This window comes from Mustela erminea, chromosome X (assembly GCF_009829155.1).
Source record: "Mustela erminea isolate mMusErm1 chromosome X, mMusErm1.Pri, whole genome shotgun sequence".
Taxonomy (NCBI): Eukaryota; Metazoa; Chordata; class Mammalia; order Carnivora; family Mustelidae; genus Mustela; species Mustela erminea.
Window position 1 is genome coordinate 92,608,219 of NC_045635.1, and position 22,311 is coordinate 92,630,529.

The 22,311-nt window shown below is 41.7% G+C and overlaps 1 protein-coding gene across 10 annotated transcripts in view; it reads left to right on the forward strand.

Annotated features, from left to right (window-relative positions):
- The window catches only part of PAK3 (p21 (RAC1) activated kinase 3), a 239,921-nt gene extending 224,481 nt beyond the window's left edge, over window positions 1-15,440 (forward strand). For 7 of the 10 annotated variants that reach the window (XM_032330607.1, XM_032330603.1, XM_032330610.1 and 4 more), the window contains 3 exons: window positions 9,331-9,468; window positions 9,803-9,930; window positions 12,887-12,966. In XM_032330607.1, coding sequence (XP_032186498.1) covers window positions 9,331-9,468; window positions 9,803-9,901 — 237 coding nt within the window. In that variant the 3' untranslated portion in view covers window positions 9,902-9,930; window positions 12,887-12,966. Of the gene's footprint in view, window positions 1-9,330; window positions 9,469-9,802; window positions 9,931-12,886 lie in introns of all 10 variants that reach the window. The other 3 variants (XM_032330609.1, XM_032330611.1, XM_032330613.1) reach the window with 1 other exon arrangement.
- Window positions 15,441-22,311: the final 6,871 nt, after the last annotated feature.

Sequence of the window (22,311 nt, forward strand, 5' to 3'; positions counted from 1 at the left end):
GTTGGCCAAGACTGATATGCCCTTATCCTAATATCATCTTATCATTCCTCAGTATCCTCAAAGCATAACTTGGGAATAAGCCAAGGATGCATATGCCTTTTGCCCTAATAGGTACCAGACCTTGAACAAATTAGTTAGGTCCCTTGAAATCAAAGTCCCTTCTAAATAGACGAATCATGAAGTGTGATGTTGGGCATCTGCCTAGTGAAATGTACATTGGCATACCTGATTCTATGGCCTTTTAAATCTGTGTTTTTGCCAAGGGAAAATTACTTCCCCCAGAAAAATCTGAGTTTTCTTCATAACTAAAGAACATTTCTGACTTTTTCTAACCTGGCTTCAGCATCATTTTAGAAGACCTTTTGCATTCTGGTAAAAGGATACTCTGAGGTATCTTACCCAAACCTCTCAGCAGAGAAAGTTTAACTTGACAAAGCCAGTCTTATCTCTGTAGCTGGGAGAAGCAAAGTGCTAACATCATCCCAGCCAGCCTGATCTTTTTGGTGCTTCTTGCTCCTTCCTCCCTTCCTCCCTTTTCTTCCAACTCCTCTTCTTCTTCTTGACCCTCCTCTCCTTCTCCTTCTCCTTCTCCTTCTCCTTCCATAAGGAATTGCCTCAGTGCTTAGATGGCAAAATTCAGCATCACTTTTCATCCAGGAGTGGCCGATAAATGTGACAGGATGAGACAAAGATCTTTCTGTTGTCTCTACCAGCTGTACACATTATGTGACTTGAAGAGTGAATCCTATTCCCTGGTCTGCCAGTCAGGAGCTCCATGATCTTGCATGGGTTACTTCCTGCTGGACCTCCATCTCCTCAGCACTCCAAACAAGTGGAAGTTGATGAGATTGTTGGTCACCAGTGGACTTCACAAGGCCCTAGAATTCTGTGGAGCTCCTTGGGTTTAAAGGGCCCAAGGGGGAGGTCATGTGGCTCTGGATTCCACCAACACAGGTCCTCTTTCATTTGTTTTCCGTATTAGTCTTCCACATAAGCATGACTTCAATGAAAGGAGAAATTCACGGGTCTCTTAACTCTGTGTTCTTAGGCTACAGATAAACTCCAGCCTTCCTTGACTGCCAGAAGAGCTGTGGTTTGAGTGGGTATTGTCTTCAGGAGCGCTTTCAGGGAAGTGATCTCCAGGAAAGAGCTCAGAGGTGTTTCATCACCTCCTGAATAAATATGTGTCCCATAAAGAAGGAAGATCCCCCTTTTCCTACTAAGTGAAGACACTTGATCAGGATGGGAATGAAATCTACTGTAGAGGAAACCGGGCTGCCCCACTCTGACAGGACCCTTGGGTGAGAAACCTGGAAAAAGCATCATGGTGATAGAAATGCTCCAGGGATCCATGATCTACACTGTACTCTTGGGTGTGACAGGGGAAGAATCAATCCCATGCTACTGGGTGAAGGGCTGTTCAGCTGACGAACTGCATATGAAGTAGCAGTTGAAACCAGTTTATGTGAGCAATCTAATGTTTGGCTCACAGATCATGCCACATTCGAGCCATTTTGATCCTAATACGGTCATTTGGAAAAGCCCCAAAGAAATGGGGAGTTGGTCCCTACCAGCTCTCATGTTCTGAAATGAAATGTGAGCAAATTTATAGTGTTCAGTGGTACCTTAGAACCAGAAATTCAATGTGGGTTGAAGAGAAAATAGGAGGTGGGAAAGTTGGTACAGCAAAACTGTAAATAATGCTTTGAGAAATTTTATCTGGAAAGACCAGAGAAGTGGGGCAACAGCAGCAGAGTGAGGATCAGGTGCCCTGGGCCTCCCCAGTTCTTTAGGCTTTGTCTTCATTTCCCTTCCCCAGTGTCCCACCAGCCACCTTCTCTGCCCATTGTCATTTGGCCCCTGTACTTGCCCTGTGTTCGTCTCCTCCTTCTGCTTCTTGCAGCTTTTCTTCTCCATGTCTAGCTCCATTTTGCTTCACTTCTTGTCTGTGTTCATACTTACCCCCATCCCCACTTCCAGATCCCCTCTGGTTCTCAACCTTGGGTTGCCACTCAGGCTGCCCAGGGTTTCATCCTGAGCACACATTGCTTGCTCCGTGTTTATTGATAAGCACTATTAATCCTGAGAGATTAGAACGAGCACACCCATTGTCAGAGTCATCTGGTCTTTATTTTCTGGCCATAGTCGGTCCTTGATGTTTGAAGGGAGAGCTCTAAAGCAAGGCCAACACCTAATCAGTCAGTGTTACCCAATTACTTTTTGCCATCAACCTGTAAGGGAAAAGGTCTTTAATAGGTTGATTTTAAAGGACTTTTTAAGGATTAAACAACAACAAGCCCCACCACCATCACCACCACCACAGTATTTTGGTGACAGCTGAGAACTACTATGCAAGACAAGTAGGTAACAAAATTATGCCATAATGCTTATTCAGTTATCACACTGGACTGTTGGGATAAATAAGTCAACCTATGGAAGAAAACGTCAGTTATAAAGTAGTCACTTCTTTTTACACATTTGGTCCCATTCACTTTCTTCTTAGAAAGGAGAAAACATAAGGAAGGAAGGAGGGAGTGAGGGAAGAAGGAAGGAAGAGAGAAAGCAAGGAAGGAAGGAAGGAGAGAAGGAAATGGAAGAAAAGAAAGAGAAGGAAGTGTCAGGACCTTTCATGAAATCCATAAACACATCAGAGGCAGCAGTATGCTCTGGCCTTTGACCTCTGAAATCCCAGGTCATGAGTAAACTAAGCCATAAGTTGTCAAGTCACTCATTGCTAAATCACTCTCGTAAAACACTCAAAGGTAGTTGGAAATTCTAAAATGAGAAAGGAACCAGGATAACAGGAGGCTATAGGCAACAACAAGAGTACGAGCTGCTTATAAACTCTCAACATGGTTATAGACCCCGGGGAATATAGTGTGAAACCTTCTAAGTGTGGACCTGCCCTTTCTCCCCATTTCCAAACAAGTGAAGAATGATTGACCTCAAGAGAGTCCATTTCCTCTGTAGAGGTAGAGGTGAAGTTGCTGACCATGCCTCATTTCTTGAAGAGCCCTTGTCTGCCTCTGCTAGGAGAATTCTTTCCTCAGAGACTGGGAACAGTGTGAGGTGGTATTTTCAGTGGCAAAAGCACAGACTCTGAACTCATATTCCCTGGATTCAAATATTGGCTCCCTCATTGGTAGTTGTGCGATACTGGACAAGTTATAATAATCCCACAGCCCTCAGTCCCTTCATCTGTCTATTAGGAGTCATAATCAAGTCTACCTCAGGGGATTGTTGTGTGGATTAAGTCACCTGATAGGAATCACTGAATAAATGTTACCTTTTAATACTTTAGATGGACATAGTATTTATAGAGATACTGAGACACAGATGAAAAGCCCTCTTGGTCTTATAGTTCAGTTAGATTGTTTTGTTAGATTTTTGTCAGCTAGGCTGGGAGCCTTTCACCACGCATAACATAATTTCCATGGGAAAATGTGTTTTGGGTCCCAAATGTTGAACTTAGAAAGAAATGTTTGTACCACACCCCGTCGTCTTTGTAAATTGATTCTTTAGATCAGTGCCGGAGACTCTCATGGTTACTAACACATTGCCATGTTAAGTCCTCTGGTTTGTTTTCTAGCATCTTAATCCAAACTTTATAAAGTGTTATAATGAACTTAAGTCACAAACTGAAGCTTTTTAATTAAATGGTTAGTCCTGTTGCAAAACTGCCTTAATGAAAATTTATTGGGTACATATGGTTTGTTTGGGGTCCTCTTTGGAGAAATGTGGTAACTTCTAAGATGACAGCATTGATCTTTTTTAACTGAGGAGATTGCCAACAAAGTCAATTGAATTATTCCTTCAACTGGGTAGGGTAGTTTTCTCTGAAGACTTAGGTAAATTTTAGTTGCACATAGGGGTCAGTGAAAATTGTGATGTTTGTGTGTGATTGCCAAGAGATTTCGAGTTATTAAGAATTCTAGAACATCAGGGATGCCTGGGTGGCTCAGTCGGTTGAGCGCCTGACTCTTGGTTTAGGGCTCAGGTCATGTTCTCAGGATTGTGAGTTCGAGCCCTGTGTCGGGCTCCATGCTCAACGGGGAGTCTGCTGGAGATTGTCTCTCTCCATCTCCCTCTGCCCCTCCTGTTCATGTGCACATGCTCTTTCTCTCTCTCAAATAAATAGATGAATATATCTTTTAAAAAAAAATTCCAGAATATCAGAAACTTACAGGTAACATAGATACCACCATGAAGAAAGTCACCATTTTTGGCCCTAAGGTGGACTTTGTCACATTATCAGAAAAGGTCAGTAGGTCACAAGGCCTGCATTGCCTCACTGAGGGAATCAGGCAGATCTTGTTTAATGATGTAGCAAAAGATTAATCAAGAGCACTATCTCTGTGCAAGATCAGTCAGAGAAGACTTCAGTTCTGAACTATGTTTCAAGTTCCAGAGACCATAATTCTCTCCCCTTTCTCTCTGGGTTTACCCGCCCCACAGATTACCATGTTGTGGCCATCTTTTTCCAGTTTTCCCTCCCTTTGATGCCATCCCCTTCCATACCCTGCTCCTGGAGCTCTTTTCCTTCTGCCACACTGAGGGGCAGGTCATCAGAAGTTACCACGTGCCAGGCCTGTGCGACTCAGAAAAGGTGCCTTTGCTCATTCTCTGTGTATCTTCTTTTTTTGTTTTTTTGTTTTTTTTTTCCTGTGTGTCTTCTTATATGTTTAATAGTTCCCTTTAGGCTCTGAGCTATAATACGCTGTGTAGCCAAGTCTGGGACATTCCCAGCTCGGTGAAATTGATTCAAATATTTTGGCTCTCATTTCGTTCAGCAACAAAAACATTTACTGGGCATCCGTTTGGGGCTAGCAGCCATAAAATCCAGAGATACCCATGACACAATTCCTTCTTTCACAGTCCAGGAAGGCAGGCCTGGGAACAAGCAACAGGTGTTTACAATACAATGGGAAAATGGATGTCTGAACAGCTATGGTGGCTGAAAGGAGGGAACAAATGGCTAACTCTATCTGCAGGGTTACCCACGCTCCTGGTTTGCTTGGGTTCACTACTAAAGCCTAGAACAGTCCCCAGAAAACCAAGGTGTTGGTCACCCTCTGGGTCCGGGAGAGAGGGAGAAGCCTTTAAAGAGGAAATGCCATGTGAACTAGAGCTTAAAGGGCAAAGAGAATTTCACCAGGCATTTCAGGGAAATGGGGCCAGTGTCGTAGGCAGATTTAATAGGACAGTGAAATTGCCTTGCATGGTATGAGAGCTTTGGCCAATGTGTGTACCTAGGTGAGTTCGAGGAAAGAAGGGCACACACTGAGGACGACAAAGGTGGCAAGGGGCCCAGTCATGGAGGACCGTGCACGCCACGCCCCAGGATCCTTACTATATCCTGTGGACTGCTGGTTTTCGGACAATAGCAGCAAGCCCTAGGTTCAAATAAAGCCTTGCTTGGAAGCCTAAAGAAATAGAGAAAAAAAGGAAACTGTCTAGATTGAAACCGATACGTGGGGGCACAGACTCTCAATGTCTTTACAGGGTATCTCCCCGTCCTGCCTCTTTTCCTTCTCAGCTGCTCTCAAGGGGAATTTTGGGGGAGTCGAGTTGGAAAACCACATGTGTGGATCCCAGTTGGGGAGGGGTAGCCAACAAAGAGCTCTTATAACAGCCAGCTCATTTTCTTTGAGTGTTTTCCCTAACTCAGATAAAACCCAAACGTGATCCCTCAAGCCTCTCTTTTCCCTCAATCTTCCCTTCTGTACGACTTGACTTTGTTAGGAAAACCCTTTCTGCTGTGACTGTTGTAGTAGCCACAACTGTGTTTGTCTCCCATTAGCAAGGCAGTGGGTAGCAATTTTCTTTTTACAAAGATAGTACCCAGCTTACGCACAGGCCATGTTCCAAAAGTTCATTTTTCAGTTAATCATTTGGAACTCAGAGTTCATTTTCCCATAGAAGCGGCATTATGCGTGGTGAGTATATTCCCAGGCCATTCCACAAAGGCCAGTTTAGCCCCTAATATAACTGAAAGTGTGGATTTTTTACAATGGAAATTAGTTGGAAATAATACTGTTGCAATTAAAATGAAAACAATAGCTGGAAAAAAAAATCGTCTGGGTTTTTGTTTCCCTCAAGGGGTAGAACTTGATGAAAAGCAGGTTTAATCCTCGGAAGACAAAAAACATAGATGAGGAGTTCTGTGTCAAGTTTGGCTGGCATAGCTTCTTACATTTATTTTTTCAGTAATGTTTTGGAGGGCTTTTTTTTTTTTAAATAATAAAAGCTATCACGTCCATTGTAGAAAATTTGGAAAATCAAAAAATATGTTTGGAACCTAAAGTCACGAGTAATCCTTCCACCCAGAGAAAACCCCTGGGAAAATATCAAGCCCAGCAAACACCAGAGTCATTCTTTTGGTAGAAATTCAGAAGAGGACATGCGTTCTCTGTGAAGCACTCTAGAGGTTCATGGCATTGGCTCCATATGCTGATTCCCCTTCAGATCACAGAGCTTTCTGCTCCCGTGCTCCCGTGGGGCCCCAGCCCTACTCAGGCTGCACACCTCTGACGAAGGTCATTTGTAAATTCCTAAATGGAATGGAAAGAGGGGCATGCATTTCCTGAGGTAATGAGGCATGAGCTGAAGAAAGGTGAGGAGGACTATGCGTACTCATGAGGAATGAGATTACGTGGAGGAGAATGTATTGAGCCACAATGCTGACAGGAAGGCAGGGAAATGAAAGCACGTAAGCATGCAGGCTGACCCAGGGAGCGTGGAGAAGGAGAGAAGCGGGGGATGTGGCTGTGGGTGTGGGTGTGCATGTGCATGCTTAGGACTGGGCACAGCTACAGAGCAGAAAAAAAAAAAAAAAAAAAGCAAGTAAAGGACAGTGAACATGGTGGAATTGTGGCCAGTGGAAATAAGACAGTTTCAGCAGGAGGCAACAAATGTAATATGCACGGCAAGTGATTTTCTTTTAATAATAAGGAAACAAAGATGGTTTGTGAGGACAGGTGCTTCGCATGCTAATCGTCCAAGAACAGAAACACCCTGTTTGAACTTAATGTAATATATCTGCTATGTTCATGCATCACTTCAGCCTAATCGATGATTTCCTAAAAGCAGTTTATAAATGCATTCCTATTTCATACTGTTCTGGTTTTGTTTTTGTTTTTGTTTTTTAAAGTCAAGACTAGATGCACAACTGACTTATATCTTGGCTTGGAAGTCCCAATGGCCACCCTGTACATTTGCTGTACATCAGCAAAGGACTTGAAAAATCACAAAGGAGGGGTAGAGGGAAGAAGGTATTGGTTTGGAGGAGGCTGTGTTTACATGTGTTGGGTTTTTTTGTTTTGTTTTGTTTTGTTTTTAATGTGCTGGGGGAAAAACCAGAAAGTTTCATCGTACTCTATAGAAACCTACGACATTGGAGTTCTCAGCCATCACCACATTAGAGAATCTCCCTCTATGAGATTCTGGGGCTCTTGTGTCTGGTGAGCTTACAATGCAGAGATTCTGGGTTAAGTGGGCCCCAAGTCCTGGGATAGTGGTTCTCAATGTTGGCTATGAATTGGAATCTCCTGGAGAACTTAAAAATCACCGATGCCTGCCTTCCATCCTCAAAGGTTTCCACTTCATTGGTTTAGGGTGAGAAACTGGGCCCATGGGTCTTTTAAATTTCCCCAGGTGATTCCTATGTGCAAGGAATTCTGAGGACTTTTAGTTTGGTCCATTGTTTTAATTACCTAGGTGGATTAAACCGGTTCTCAAGTGTGGTCCTGGAACCAGCAGCTTCCACATTAACAGGGAATTTGTTTGAATACAAATCCTTTGGGCCCCTCTTCAAATTTACAGACTCAGAAATTCTATGGGTGACCTAGGAATTTGTTTTAACAAGCCTTCTAGATGATTCTGATTCATCCTAGAGGTTGACAGCCACTGGACAAAACAGCCCTTCCTAACCTTTTCTAACGTACACCTGTGGAAATTCCCAGGAGGGAGGAGACAAGTCTGTATCAGCTGATGAAAACTGGTCCAGGAAAGGACTTTGATAGAAATACTTATAATAATAATAGTAGGAGCCATTGTGGGCAAAGGGGAAAAGGGTTGGGGTAGGGGGCAGAATAATTGGCTACAAAACCCAAGCAAATTCAGGAGGGAGCATGGCTTCAAAACAGTTAAGGCACTGTTCATCTAGGCAGACATAACCCTGGTGGCAATACCTGTAGGGAAAACTCTTACTTATCCTTCAAAACCCTTTTCAGATGCCAACCTCCTCTGTGAAGCTTCCTCTGAGCTCTAGGGTAAATGGCTTCCTCCTTGTATTAAACACTTACTCTATCCTTCCATTAGCTCTTGTCTCACTGTATTATAGCTACTTATGTCTCGCTCCCTCACTCAATTGTGTGCTCTTTGAAAGCAGGGCATCCTCTTACTCATCTTTGGGTATCTATCTTATTTTGGCCATCATGAGCCTTCAAAAGATGGGTTTATCTTTGTGAATTAATCAGGGACCTGGATCCCTCTCTCGCCCCTGAAGGCAAGGACCCTGGATTCCATCAGCATGCCGTGAGTCCATTATTCTCTCAGGGGCCAGCCCTACAGAACAAAAATCTCAGAGATCTATTAGCAACTGGTTATTTTTACAGAGGATGCATACTTGTCAGATTTCAAGACTCCTAATATCAACTTTTCTCATGTTTTCTCTTGGTAGACCTTCATGAGAAATCTATTCTAATCTATAGGGATACATCTGCCACAGGACAAAAGTACTTGAGTCCTTGGGTCTCACAGGTTACTTTTCATCCAGGCCCTACGATCCTCTGGTTCTTTGTGCTTCTCTAATTCTGTAATGTACTCTGTTCATTCCTGGTCGGCTCACCGGCATTCTTCAAACAAGATAAACACTTAGTAAATTACAATCACTTTCGTCACCATGCCCTCTGGAGGTTGTACGCAGGTCAACATGATTGGGTGTACCCATGTTCCCCAAATCTTCAGAGTCACAGATGCACAGGCAATCCCTAGGCTTAATTCCCTAGGTGGTTAATCACTCATTCATTATAAGTGGCTTTGTACTGCCTTAACTCTCAAAAGGACAACCTTATAACTTTATTTCCAACGTTTTCAGGGTGGGGCCCCTCAATGTCACCTCAGTTACTGCCAAAATGAATGCTTTCTAAATGTTATAGACACTTTGAAATATATGCCAGTGTCATTCTCTAAAATGGAACTTTTAAGACCCAGAGTCTAAACTGGAAGGAACTGGATTTGTACCTTCTGTGCCAACTCACGATCCTAATTTGTGTGTGCTGAATGGATTTTTCTGTTTTTTCTTTTTCCTCTTTTTTTTCTTTCCTGTAGGCATTATATCTGATAGCCACTAATGGAACCCCAGAGCTCCAGAATCCCGAGAGACTGTCAGCTGTGTTCCGTGACTTTTTAAATCGTTGTCTTGAGATGGATGTGGACAGGCGAGGATCTGCCAAGGAGCTTTTGCAGGTGAAAATAAAATAGGACAATTACAAAGACAGAGCGATTATATTGAGCTTTTCCATCTCAGCGTGTGACAGTAAGAGAGCTGTGCCAAGAGATGTCTAGTTTGAGCTGGGCTGTACCCATTTGATTTTAGGCCACAGGCACCTAAGTAGGGGCATGCGTCTAAGACATGATTGATTGGCATGTTGCCCTTCTTCTGAGAAGCTGGCGGTTTAATCTATAAATCTTTTTTGTTCTTCCTGGAGTCTTATTTTGCAAGGAAAAAAGAAAACTATGAAACCTCTGGTGTTGCTGTTTTGTTCTAAACTTTACTTGTGCCCCTGGATGTTGTGTGCAGGTGTTCTTGGCCGGAGGTAATTCTCTACATAACTATGCAATTATTTCCATGGCATTTGCTACTCTAATGCTTTACTGGTCAAAGCCCCTTTGCTTGTGATGCCAAATGGCAGGCACCTGCTTGCCTGGGTGAGTACCATCCAGTGGTGAGTGCCTCTGTAACCATTTGTCCTTTTCATGGCTCTCAGGGATTCGTCTAGCTGATGATTATGAGTACCAATTGTGTGTCAAATTCCTTACACACATTATCTCCTCGAATTCTGAAAACAACTCTGTAGGGTAGGTGGGATTATCCAGTGTTACAGATGTAGAAATTGAGGCTTACACAGCCATCGAGTGGCAAAACTGGAATTTGAGCCCCCGATTGTCTGACTCACCCCTACACAAACCCGCAAACTGATTTAGAGAAAAAATATATACTTACATGGATAAAATAACACATGTCCAGGATGACACATAGAACTCCAGCGCTGGGGACCATTCTTCGGAACATGTGTCAAGCCCTGGACCCTCCAAGACTGCATATTCTCTCTGTGACTTTGAACACTTAATCCAGTTAAACAGAAGGAGCAACATTTGGTTATTTAGTGTGTTAATCCCAAGCTCAGTCTGTTCCAGGCAAAAAAGAGAAAAAAAAATCATTCTTACTGCTTCTGAAACCCCTCCAGAGATGGAAAGCCAACCCCCAGGTCAAAAATAACCCATCCCAACCCAAATCACACCTGGGATAAACTGAGTTCCAGGAATCAAAAGGGCTATACCTTCACTTTTCTGCTGTGAGCATTTCACAGGCTGTTCCAGGGGCTTGAATTTCAAATCTGCAATGGTCCTTCATTGATCCTCTCTTTAAGTCAGCTTCAAATCTCAATGAAAAAACCTGAACTTTAGAGTGCCTCACTACCACCTCTTCACCGCCCCCACCACCAGAGACACACCCTGGTACACGTTCCAAGGAGAAGTGATGAGATGGGTTCTCTCAATGCAGTTACACAGTTATGTAGATCATTGAGTTGGTTCCTTTCCCAGCAGCACTTTGATCTGAAACAGTCAGCTAAGTAATGGGCAAAACTATATTCTGAGTCTAAATTGAATAGTTTGTTTGTTGCCTCTTTCCATTTACATGTTAACAATAACCTGTGTATTGCCCAAAGTCCATAGAACACTGTTCTCTGACTCCAGCCTATCACTGCCCATTTCAGGGGCTAGAAAACATAGGAATGCATGACATTCCTCTGCCCTCACTAGAAGAGCTGAGAAAAGACACAGGTCTTGAGTGTTCATGTGCCTTTCTGTATGGCCTAAGTCAAGTCTCTGTCCATCAACTGACGTTTTTTGAGCAACTTCAATGAGCAAGGCTCACTGCAGTGGACAATACAAACCCTAGAGGCATGATTCTTACTCTCTGGAAGTTCACAATGTCCTTGGGTATATGAAAAAAACAACACAAGGTTTTTTTAAAGACTCATTCAAACCCAGGGGCTAATCCTACAATAAAGACCATGGTTGATTAGAGAAATACTTCTATAGGTGATGGTGATCAGAAAGTGTCTACAAATGGGGAAGAGTTCTGCTTAGTCTTGAAGGACAGAGCAGCTTTAACTGGTTGAGGTAAACAAGGGAAGAGATTTCAGATGGAAGGATTATAGTGTGACCTAAGGCATAGGTTGAGGCAAGGTTGAAGGTCACAGAAAATAAAGCAGACAGCCAAAGCAAAGAGGTGCAGTCAGGAGACTATAAGCGATAGGGCCATAGAGGGTCTTGAACACCAGGCTATAGAATTGGAGGGGCTGTAGCAGTGGGAAACCCTGAACATATCTGAGGGACGACCTGGCAACAGCTTTGTTTAGGAAGGTGAATCTGGTAGAATACAATAAGAATTAGCAACAGGACAAAATGGCGGCAGAAAGATCAAGAAGGACTTATGGTTGTAGTCAAGGGTTCAATTGATTTGGGCTGACCTAGGGAAGGCAAGAGATAATGGTAGAAAGCATTGAGAAGAAGGTACTCGATAGGTGATTACATGTAGAACCTAAGGGAGAAGAAGACAAAAGTGACTTCAGAATATCAAACCAATGGTAGCATGCAGTAAAAGCAAAAATGATGAAGGATAATACTACCATGGCTAATATTTCTTGGCCTCTGTATAGCTTATAAGGAACTGTCACTTACTTACCTCATCTAACCATTGTCATAAGCAGAAGAGAGATTTAAATATAGGTTCCGAAGCCTCTGTAGCTTACATCACACGAGTGCCCTGTTTGGGAGCCTTTTTAACATACCTTTTTTAAATGTTGACTTCAAGAGGACAGAAGGACATTTGGGAAGGAGATACCCACTAGGCAAATGGAGAACTAGGACCAGACTTCAGGAAAGGGATCAGCTCACACCATATTGATTTGGGAGTCATCCCTGTAAAGCTGATGAGAGGTCAAAACCATGAATCAAAGTGAGCACTCAGAGGAATTAAGTTGGAAAAAGAACAGGATGAGCACTGAGCTCTGGAAGGTGGGAGAAGGAAGGGAAAGCAGGGAAGAAGCTAGAAGGAGAGGAGTCAGTGAGTGTGCATGGGCAAGAGAACCAAGCTGTAGAATGTCACAGGTTCCCAACGAGGAAAACTTTTCAAAAAAGGAAGGGGTATTCATTTGAATTACATACTACAGAGGGGCCAGAAGAGAAATGGTGGAAGCACAACTCTGGGTTTTAGCATTTGAGAAGCCATTGGCTTCAGGGTCAAGGGCCCCCAAAGACACTTTTTCAAGCATGAGAGCTGCCCCCGTTAAATGTCTCGGTTTGAGACAATCAGCAAATGAGATGGTTGCAAACATAGTGGACTTTTCATAAGACCCTCGACTCTGAGTTTCTGGCTCTGCCAATCAGCTGCCATAGGATTTCATGACCCTGAATGACAAGAACATCTGAAGGTCAAAAGCTGGCACTGTTTTTAATAAAATCATGTTTAATCAGATGCTCAAGATACATTTATCTCAGTGAAAAAAGGGCTGCTTGACAATGTAAAGTAATATACTTGTTGGAGGAAAGGATCCCAGTAATTCCTCCTCTTCTTTGTTTTTTTTTCCTTTTGTAGCATCCATTTTTAAAATTAGCCAAGCCTCTCTCCAGCCTGACTCCTCTGATTATCGCTGCAAAAGAAGCAATTAAGAACAGCAGCCGCTAGGACTGCGAGCCTTACCCCACACCATCTCCCTCCTGAGTAAGACTGAACTGAAACTCTGCTGCAGGAAAAGATGGAAGAAAAGACAGTCAACTGGGGTGGGGGGCGGGGATCTTTAACTTTCAAATGAATAGAAACTTCTTATAACCCTTTTTCCTACTCCCTCAGATTATGTAATTTATTTGTAAGCCTGAATCGCAGCCCGACCAGGGCAGCAATGTCGAAGTGGCCGTCAAGTGGTCCCTTCTACCGTGAAGCGAAAGAGCCAGTAGTGAATCCCCTCATTTTGTGCATTCACTTTGAAGAAAAAAAGGGTTTCTCAAAGATGCACACTCCCTCTTCATAGTGTCGTGTTCGTTTTTAAGTTAGAGAGTAGTCCCTCTTGCATTTGAACCTCCTTCAAAACTCCTTACCTAATGTGATGTTTTTCACTTGCATTGTCATTAGATGTCCAGAAAAAAAAAAGTCAAAACTTTTTTTTTAAAAGAAAGCAAAAAGCAAAAACAAAACCAAAAAAAAAAAAACCACAAAAAACAAAATGAAACAAACAAACAAAAAATACCCCAGAGCAAGTACTGTGTGAACATGTGGAAGTCCATGCCCCTAATAGAGTTGCAATTTTTTATTCTTCTTCTATAGTGGTGGCTTGGTTTGTGTACCTGTTTTTCTGCATTTGTATTGGAAAAGGTTTCTTTTCAGGCATTTTTCCAAAAGCAGAGAGGAATATGTATGTTCAGGAAGGGCTTTTAAAAACTGTCCACCCAAATAATGCTCAAATGGTGAGATCCTGTCACATTTTCATGACGATGCTTAAGATAGTTGACGTATCATTTCTGTAAACCAGCTTGTTCATCTTTGTGATGCCTGACAAAGGACACACTGAAACTTATGGCCCTCCTATTGGGTGAGTACAGGTCCTCAACCTTGGAAACCCTGATAGGAGAAACCATTCTTAAAGCTGGGACTTTCTCTGGGAACTAAAAGGAATGCAAGAGGAGTGTGCAATACTGAGATCTTTGTTGGACAGAAGGAAACAAAAATCAAGAGACCTAATTTAGTCCTCTCTTGTGCTTGTGGGACATAGGCATTGTCAAATAGGCACATTAGGAAGACATAGACCCATTAGCCAACATTTGCTTATGATCAGAATCATGTGACATGTTATAACATTTTTTAAATATCTTAAAAGACCTGGAGAACAGAGATTTTGTAAGTATTCGGCCCTGTCAGGAATGAGAGGTCTGTGAAAACTACATCCCAGTCAACATTTGGCTCCAAGTATTTGCTCCCATTTTCCCTCTGTCTCACTGATTTCTGTTTCAGGATATAGCATGGTCAGCCATCATCCTCTGAGCTTTTGAATTTCAAAAACATGTTCAGACAGATCTGGAAATTCTCCAGTAAAAAATAATTAGGGTTTGTACTCATAGATCTCAAGAAGTAGCAGTCCAACCATGTATATACTTATTAAAAATCTAATGGTTGGCACTTTCTGAATCTTCTGAGAGCAGAAAAATATCTGGAGGGTGGCTGCATAGAAAAAGGATAAGCTTCTCTTTAAATGTATTTTCACTTTTGTAAATTCTGCAAAGTAGCCTCTCTAAGCCTTGGAGAAGCTGACAGTTGATGCGATAGAAGGCTTCTTGATTTGTAACATACGAGAATCTGAATAAGAACATATCTACATTCAGCAAGAGAGAAAGAGATCAATGGCCTGGGCCTCTCTTCTTCTCTGCTAAGGTACATCTGTCCATCTAACCATCCATCCATTCCTTAAAATGCAAGCAGTTTCTTTAAAGAGTTTCTGCTAACCATACAGTACACGTGTTTATGTTTAAGAAATGACACCACTGGTGGATTTCCTATTTTCTTTCTTTTTTTTTTTTTGATGATAAAAGTTGAGAGGAACTTGACCCCCCCACCCCCCCAGAAAACATCCACAGTGAAAGAAAACAGATGGGAAAAAAAATTAAATGGCAACATTCATTTGAAGCATGCTGTGTTCTACTTTGCAAAAAGGTAGTTGGGCCTGAAATTTTTAATGCCACACTGTTCTAAAGAGAGAGAGATAGAGAGAGAGAGAGAGGCCTTAGTTTTTATTTCATTTAAAGTTAAATATTTTTTTAATGTTTCATTCATAGTGCCAGGGAATTCGATGAAATAATACCTGGGGTGTGAGTAGAATTCAGTACACTAACTCCACCTTGCCAGTGGAGATAACCACAAAGCTTGTCAGGAGAACCTAGTTTTTGATTAGTGACCCTTATGTCAAAAAGGCCTTTTTGGCAGGGAGAGACCTGGAGCAGTGTTCCTGAAAAATGGTTGCTCTTTGATGCCTTCAGTTTTGCATATTAACAATGAGGAGCCGGAGACTTCTTCACCATACCCCCATTGTACCAAGATTCTATGGTAATATAGTGCAGTAGGATTTATCCTTACAGATTTGTATCTATGTAATTTTTAAATGAGAACAGCTTCTAAAGCCCCTCCCCCATGTTGGAGAGTTTTGTATATTTCTAATAAGTATTAGTGAGAAGCTGTTTCTCCTGCCAAAATGGTGGTGAAGGATTCATATTGGGTACACTTGAACAACTTGGACTCCAGGTGGTTAATCGTTTATTTCCTTTCTCTGGATTTTTTTTTTTTAAGCTCATCTTGACACAGATGAGTCTCTCCAGATCTTTAAAGTTGCTAGGGTGCCCAGAGATAATGAGGGCGCTTTGTGGAATGTTGATTCCAAAATGTCCTGAGATAGGGATAGGGCAGTGGGAAAGTCAGGGAAGGGTGAGAAGCACAGTAGAGATTATTTATTTAAGAAAGAACATTCATGTTGTAGCAAGGATCCGGTACGTTGTCATAATCCCACGAGGATTTTTTTGGATGACACAATCCCCTCAAATCAGTCACCATGCTGGGTAATGACTTCGTTCTTGCTGATCTCGTCTATGTGTCATTGTAAATATTTGTGTGTCCATGTTCCGTTTTGGCTACTGGTTGGCCAAGTCATGTAAGAAGATTTAACTCAAGTATTTATTCTTTAATTGTGTTACTCAGATTTCTTCAGGCTTGTGGATTGCACCCCCAATGTTGAGTTTAACCACCTGATCCCCCACATCTATCCCTCCCCTATGAAGCACATTCCATTGCTAAAAGAAAAAGAAATATGAAATTGCTTCCTGTCTTCTGTATAACTGTTTTTGATAGTTTGAGATGTTTGTCTATAAAGGTTATTTCTCAGCTCAAAGATCGTGTAAATAACTATATTCCTTTGCTCAGTGGGTTATTTCTAATGAGGCTGCCAGTTCTCAGAATCTATCAGATCACTTTTAAATAACATAAACAGGGATTACAACTTTGTCAAACTAAGTGCGCATAACGGACAAAGACCGGGAACACAGGTTGTTGAAATCAGTTGTGTTAGGGTGGTGGAATTATGCAAAAACATTTTTTTTCCTTTTAAAATTTCATTTGGTGTTGTTATCATATTGCTTTATAATAAATAAACAGCAGAAAGGGGGCTATAGAGACATAGAGAAGACGCCAGAAGCAGATGTCTTCTGGCCAGAGCCCAGAGCATGCAGGGCACAGATATTTGCTAGTTACAATTAATTCCATAGCCTTCATATTTGCCTGGGTGCTGAGGTTGGCACACACTCAGGTATGGCACATGCTTTCTTAGGGGACTCTTATCTCTAAGTGGAACCTAGGGAGATGTTGCTTTTCGAACTCCCGACACATCCTTCTGCTTTAAAAGTGGCCGCCTTTCACTTGGGCGTGGCAAGGAGATTTCTGTTTAGGTTACTGTAGATTGGGTGGGATGACATTTTATTCACCCCCTTGAAAACATCTGGTTCGGGCATCCCCCCTCTGGCTCATGTTAGCAGATTTTCAGGTTGAATTTTAGAAGCAGAGAAGGATGAATCCCCTAGCTCCCACCATGTCCTTGTCTTGTATCATTCAGGTAGGGTTCTCCTGTTAGTGACCAGTGGGCAAGTCCCTTTGATTTCAATAGAAGTTATGACTTGCAATTAAAAGCTAACTGTGAAAACATGAAGACAAATATTTTGAGCCACCTTTGTCTGTTGGGCTTCAGTTCCTGTTAGCTTTGGCCGGAGATGGCCTCCATGTGCTTTTCATGTCACCTGATTTATAGGTTGTGAGCAGTGACTACTGTCGTTTTTAAAGAGCAAGAGGGAGACCATCTATCCCAAGAGAGGAATTTTTCTCTAACTCACCAAAGTAATTGTAGGTGATGAGTTTTATAATGAGATAGCGGTCTCAGATGTTACTCACTTTCCCCAAGAGCCGACTTTATACCTGGAGAACCCACTTTTCATTGACCATCCTCAACATAAAAATGCTTCCAGGAGTTCCGATCCCTGCCTTCCCCACTCAAATCTTCATGGTCCTTTTCTGAGCTACTTGCAGTTGATATTCAGGTATACACAGGCATGGCCAGTGATACAAGCTTCTCCCAGTCTCTGAGCAAGAGCAAGAGGACTGAAACTCAGCATTTGTAAATGGATGATCTAATAGGCCTGGGATTTCAAGTGAACTTTACATGCAATTCTGAACATATATTTGCATGTGGCTTGGGAAGGAAAGACATGGTACCTTGGAAGAAATGGAAATATTTTTCCTAAGAAAGAATTTTTCATAAGAGATTTGGTTCCAGTATAATCCTTTCTGTTGGTTAGTTTTCATTGTCTCACTCCTTTTCTGACCCTTTACTGACCAAATGAATATTACCCAACTCCTCATGCATTGGGATGTCTGCTTGATATTACACAATATCTCACTGAATCTGCAAATGCGGGAATGTAGCTAGCATCTCCATGTGCATACTTCCATGTGCAAGCCTACGTTACAAGTAGCATTTCCTGCCATGTAGTACAGTCAGACTTGCAGGATAAACTGATAGAAACTGGTTAGTGCTCTCAGAGTTTCCTTGGAAGCTGCCATCAGGTGACTGCAACCAGCAGTGAGGGAGGTACTGTGTTCACGCGGTTTAGTACCTAAGAGGAAATCAACAATTATAAAGAAGCTGGCAGACAAAGTGGAAGGAGTATGAGACTAGGAACAAGGAGACCTGGATTCTAATATAGGGTCTGTTGCTCACTTTTTTTTTTTTACATTAAAACACTTTTCTCAATTTATTTCCACACATGGATACATTGTCTTGTTAAAACATATGATACTCAGTGGTAGACATCATGACACTTCATCCTTCAATCTTCCTTCAACAAATATTTGAGAATTCAAGGAATGTTCTTTATATAATCACAATACTATTACTATACCCAAGAAAATTAATAAAAATTTCATAATAACTTTCAATGTCTGATACATATTGAAATTATCCTAATTGCCTCCAAAATGTCATGGATAGCTGTTTTTCTGAACCAGAACTCCACTAAAATTGACACTGAGTTTGTTTGTAATGTCACTTCCATTTCTTTTTTTAAGTAATGAAATATATTTATATGTTTATTTAATTTTATTATTTAATTATTTTTTTTTTTTTGCTCACTTTTCATAGCTGTTCCTTCATCTGTAAAATAAGGGTATTGGGCAAGATGACATTTGAGGTCTTTCCACAAGTTCTATCCTTTTCTGGTACCGAAGCTTGCCTTGCAAATCCAGCCTGCTATAGTGATGGATGGCAAATATCGCATGCTTAAGCCTGGGTTTCTTGTGTTGCCGCTAAATAATAGAAATATGTAAGATGATGAGAGGGGTGGAAATAACCCTCAAGTAAATGAACATAACACTAGGGAATGTTGATAAAACTTGTGGCAGACTTCCCAATCCTCACATTTGTTTTGTTTTGTTGTTGTTTTAATGTCTTTTTTCTGTGGTGTGTTCCCAGTTTCTATTTTCCATATGCTCTGTATGTAGTCTGGTTTTCATTAAGCTGTGGCCAGTATTTGCTACTAGAACAGAAATACACCGTCACACTTGCTAGAACGAAACTATGTTTAGGCCTCTCTTTTCCTATGAAGTGATGCTGGGCTTTGTAGACTTTACTTTGTGAATGGCACAAGATGGCAGAACCCATGCATTTAAACGGCTGGGACTATTGAGAGTGAACATAAGCACTTGCAGGTTGCAGAGAAAGAAATGAAAATAGAAGTGCATGTTATTAGCATTGAGGAGTGTTGACAAATCCACTTGTTGGGAACCAAAGATAGCGTTTCTGATGACAACTCCATGGTGATCGGCCAGTTGTAGGACTACATTGCTGGAGAGAGGGTACACTGGAAGTCAGTTAGTCCCAATGCCATGCCTGCTAGCAGAGTGCCAACCAGCCCTGAGTGCGAAATTCAAGTTCAGTGTGTGTGCTTGTGTGTGGTGTGCTTTATGGACCCGCATATACTATATTCATTAGTGATGATAAGACCTTTCACAGAATCCTATAACCATTAGTGTGGGTTGAGTTTTAAATCTCGGGGCATCAGCTGGGAGGAGTCTGATCACAGGGAACTGATGTCTACTGGGATTATATTCATGATATCCAGACAAAACAAGTTGAGGAGGATCTATATTTTCATTTTTTATCAGAGTTGTATCTCATTTGGTTGTGTATTACTTTTGTTCAAATGTGTTCCCTGTAAACCCATGTGTAGTGAAATTCTTCTGTAACTTTGAATTAAAGGTATTTATGGTCTTTTCGTTTGTTTGATTTTTTTCAGTAAGTTATTTCTTTTGTAGACCTGCTGATGGTGTGGTCCCATCCTTCTGACCTCAGCTTCTGACTTTTTTTAAGGACTTTTGTTTCCAATATCGTTATTTTAAATTGTGGTTGAAGCAATAGAAAATTGAAATATGGATTGTGCATGACTGTGTCTTGAGTGTAAAAATATTGCAGTTTGAAACTTGGACCTAAAGTATTGCAAATAAAAATGACAAACATCAACAAACTGGTGCTTCTCTGTTCTTTCACCATCCTGCCCACACCCTTGGCACTGGCTGCTTTACAAGCTCATTGGGAAATGCCCAGCCTTCATAAGCCAAGCAGGAAACATCCTGTGGATTCTGCCACTAAGTAACTCAGGGGGGTTCCATAGGGTGTCCCATGGAATAGCTCAGAACTTGGTTTTTACTTGGAATCGCGCTTGTAAGTTCCTGTGTTCTCCCAAGTGGCTCAGCTTGGAGTGAATGTTTTAACTAGAGGAGTTTCGTCTTACTTCCAAAGGATATACATTCCCACAAAGTTAAAAGTAACAGACTCTGCTACCATTAGCGGGAGAGATGGATAAAATGTGCACAGGATCTCTCTATGTTAGTTCTTACAACTGCATGTGGCTCTTCGATGATCTTGATAAAATTTCCAATAAGAAAAACAATGGACTACATGATACCTCCATCATCACATTTCAGAGGTCATGGCAAGGAGGTAGGATGTGGGAGGGATATTGTACCCTAACCCACCTCCACCACCAGCTATCAATCGCCTTGGTATCAAGAAGTTGCTCCCCAACTTCATTCCAATTTGGGTAGTAAGACTGCCCACTCTCTCTTCTAGGCACTTCTGAGGCCTCACTGGGAATGCTGGGAACTCAACTGTCATTGCTTATAAGTTCTTCCCCATAGGGTGTCAGTTGGCTCATCAGCCTATGGTGTCACGTGAGAATAAAATACTTGACAAGAAACAACTTTTAACTTTACAGCAGACAAAACTGAATTGCTGTACTTTAAAATACAGGAGGGGGTGCCATGTTCTTACCATGCTACAGTACAGAAAAAGGCTCTTGACATTGTGTCCTGAAACCCTGCAATAGGGCACAAATGATTAACTCCACTGCAATTTCCACATCCTTTTTCTAAATTTTTGAGCAGACATTAGCAATGGCAGTTAAAATCCCATTCATATTTAAGTGGTTGTATGACATAATTCAAAAAAATTTTTAATCACTTAAAATGATACAGTCACTCCCCCAGCATTCAAGTAGAGAGCAGGGATTACTGAACTGTTCCCCTTCAGGAAGATTTTTATCCCCAGTGTTATTGGTCCATTGCTGCCTTCAGCAATGTTTCTTTTCTGATATTAGGTGTGTTGTGTTTGGTAATTTTTTTACCTGAAGCAAAAGTGCATATGTCATAATCTGCTTTCAGGATATTTCTTTCATAGTACCTGACTGGAAAAAATGATCTTGTCCAATCTTGTTCGTTTATAATTTGGAGTCTTCTAACCCTCTTGGATAAATACTATCTGGATCCTGTGTGTGACCACCAGTCTTACCAACACTAACCCATCGAACATCAAAACAATATAAATACAGCATAGTGTGCAGACCCATATTGCCAAATCCTGAACAGTAAAAGCTTTGGTCTCCCAAATTAGAAGACAGTCTCAAGAGGTTCATGCCAGAAGCTATGTTTATGAATTTTTCAATTCTGTGGATGATGCCTCTCCATGGCAGAGTTACATGGATTCTACTTGGACTCATGTGTTTACCAATGTCATAGGCATGTGGATGGATACCAGAGTTAGCCTCTGATTCTGTAATCTAGAACATTCCCCTTTTATTAGTGTTCATAGGAGTAGCAAAAGCATCGATTCCAGGGTCAATGAAACCCCCTTTTTTTTAGCTCCATGGTACATTCCTGTGATCTTTCCTAACTCATTATCTGTATAAGTTTGAGCATTATTAACACCTACCTTAGGCCCTCCATCAAATGGTATCTTAACGATAGCTTTTTTTAAGTTATTAAAGAAACCCTAGCTTTGATGTCATCTGCACTAATATCTACACTATGCGAGGCACAATGTCGGTTGTACTAGACCTTTCAGGAATCACTATTCCTCTGATGGTAAAAGCAAGGCTCGGCACATGGTCATAGGCTTAATGATTTGTTAAGATGGCATAGACACATTTCAGTTTTCCTCACTTTCTCAGATCCTCGGGTTTATCACCAACTTTTCCTTCACCATTTGGGCATCACAATTGAAGGAGCCTTCTGCCCTGCCCCCCCCCCCACCACCTTGTAATGAATAACTTCCAAATCCTGTTGCTCCTAGTCAACCAGGATTCCTGGTTGGTACCTTGTCAACCTCATGGTACTTGGTTACAGCTGAGACAGCTGTAGGATCCAGGCCAAGTACAGGTTCGGCTTTTCAGCCTCTAAGTGTCTATCGAGTAAAAGAATAAGCCCTGCCCACGATGATATTTACTTCTGTCTGCCAACATATGGACACAGGTCCAGGGACTTTCCCTTAATTACCTATTGACTAGAATATACATGGTGGCTCTCTCTGATAGGTTTACCCCATTTGTCTCCCTGTCCATAGACAGGGTAGTCATTTTGGGCTCACCAGCACTGCCCCCATTCCTCAG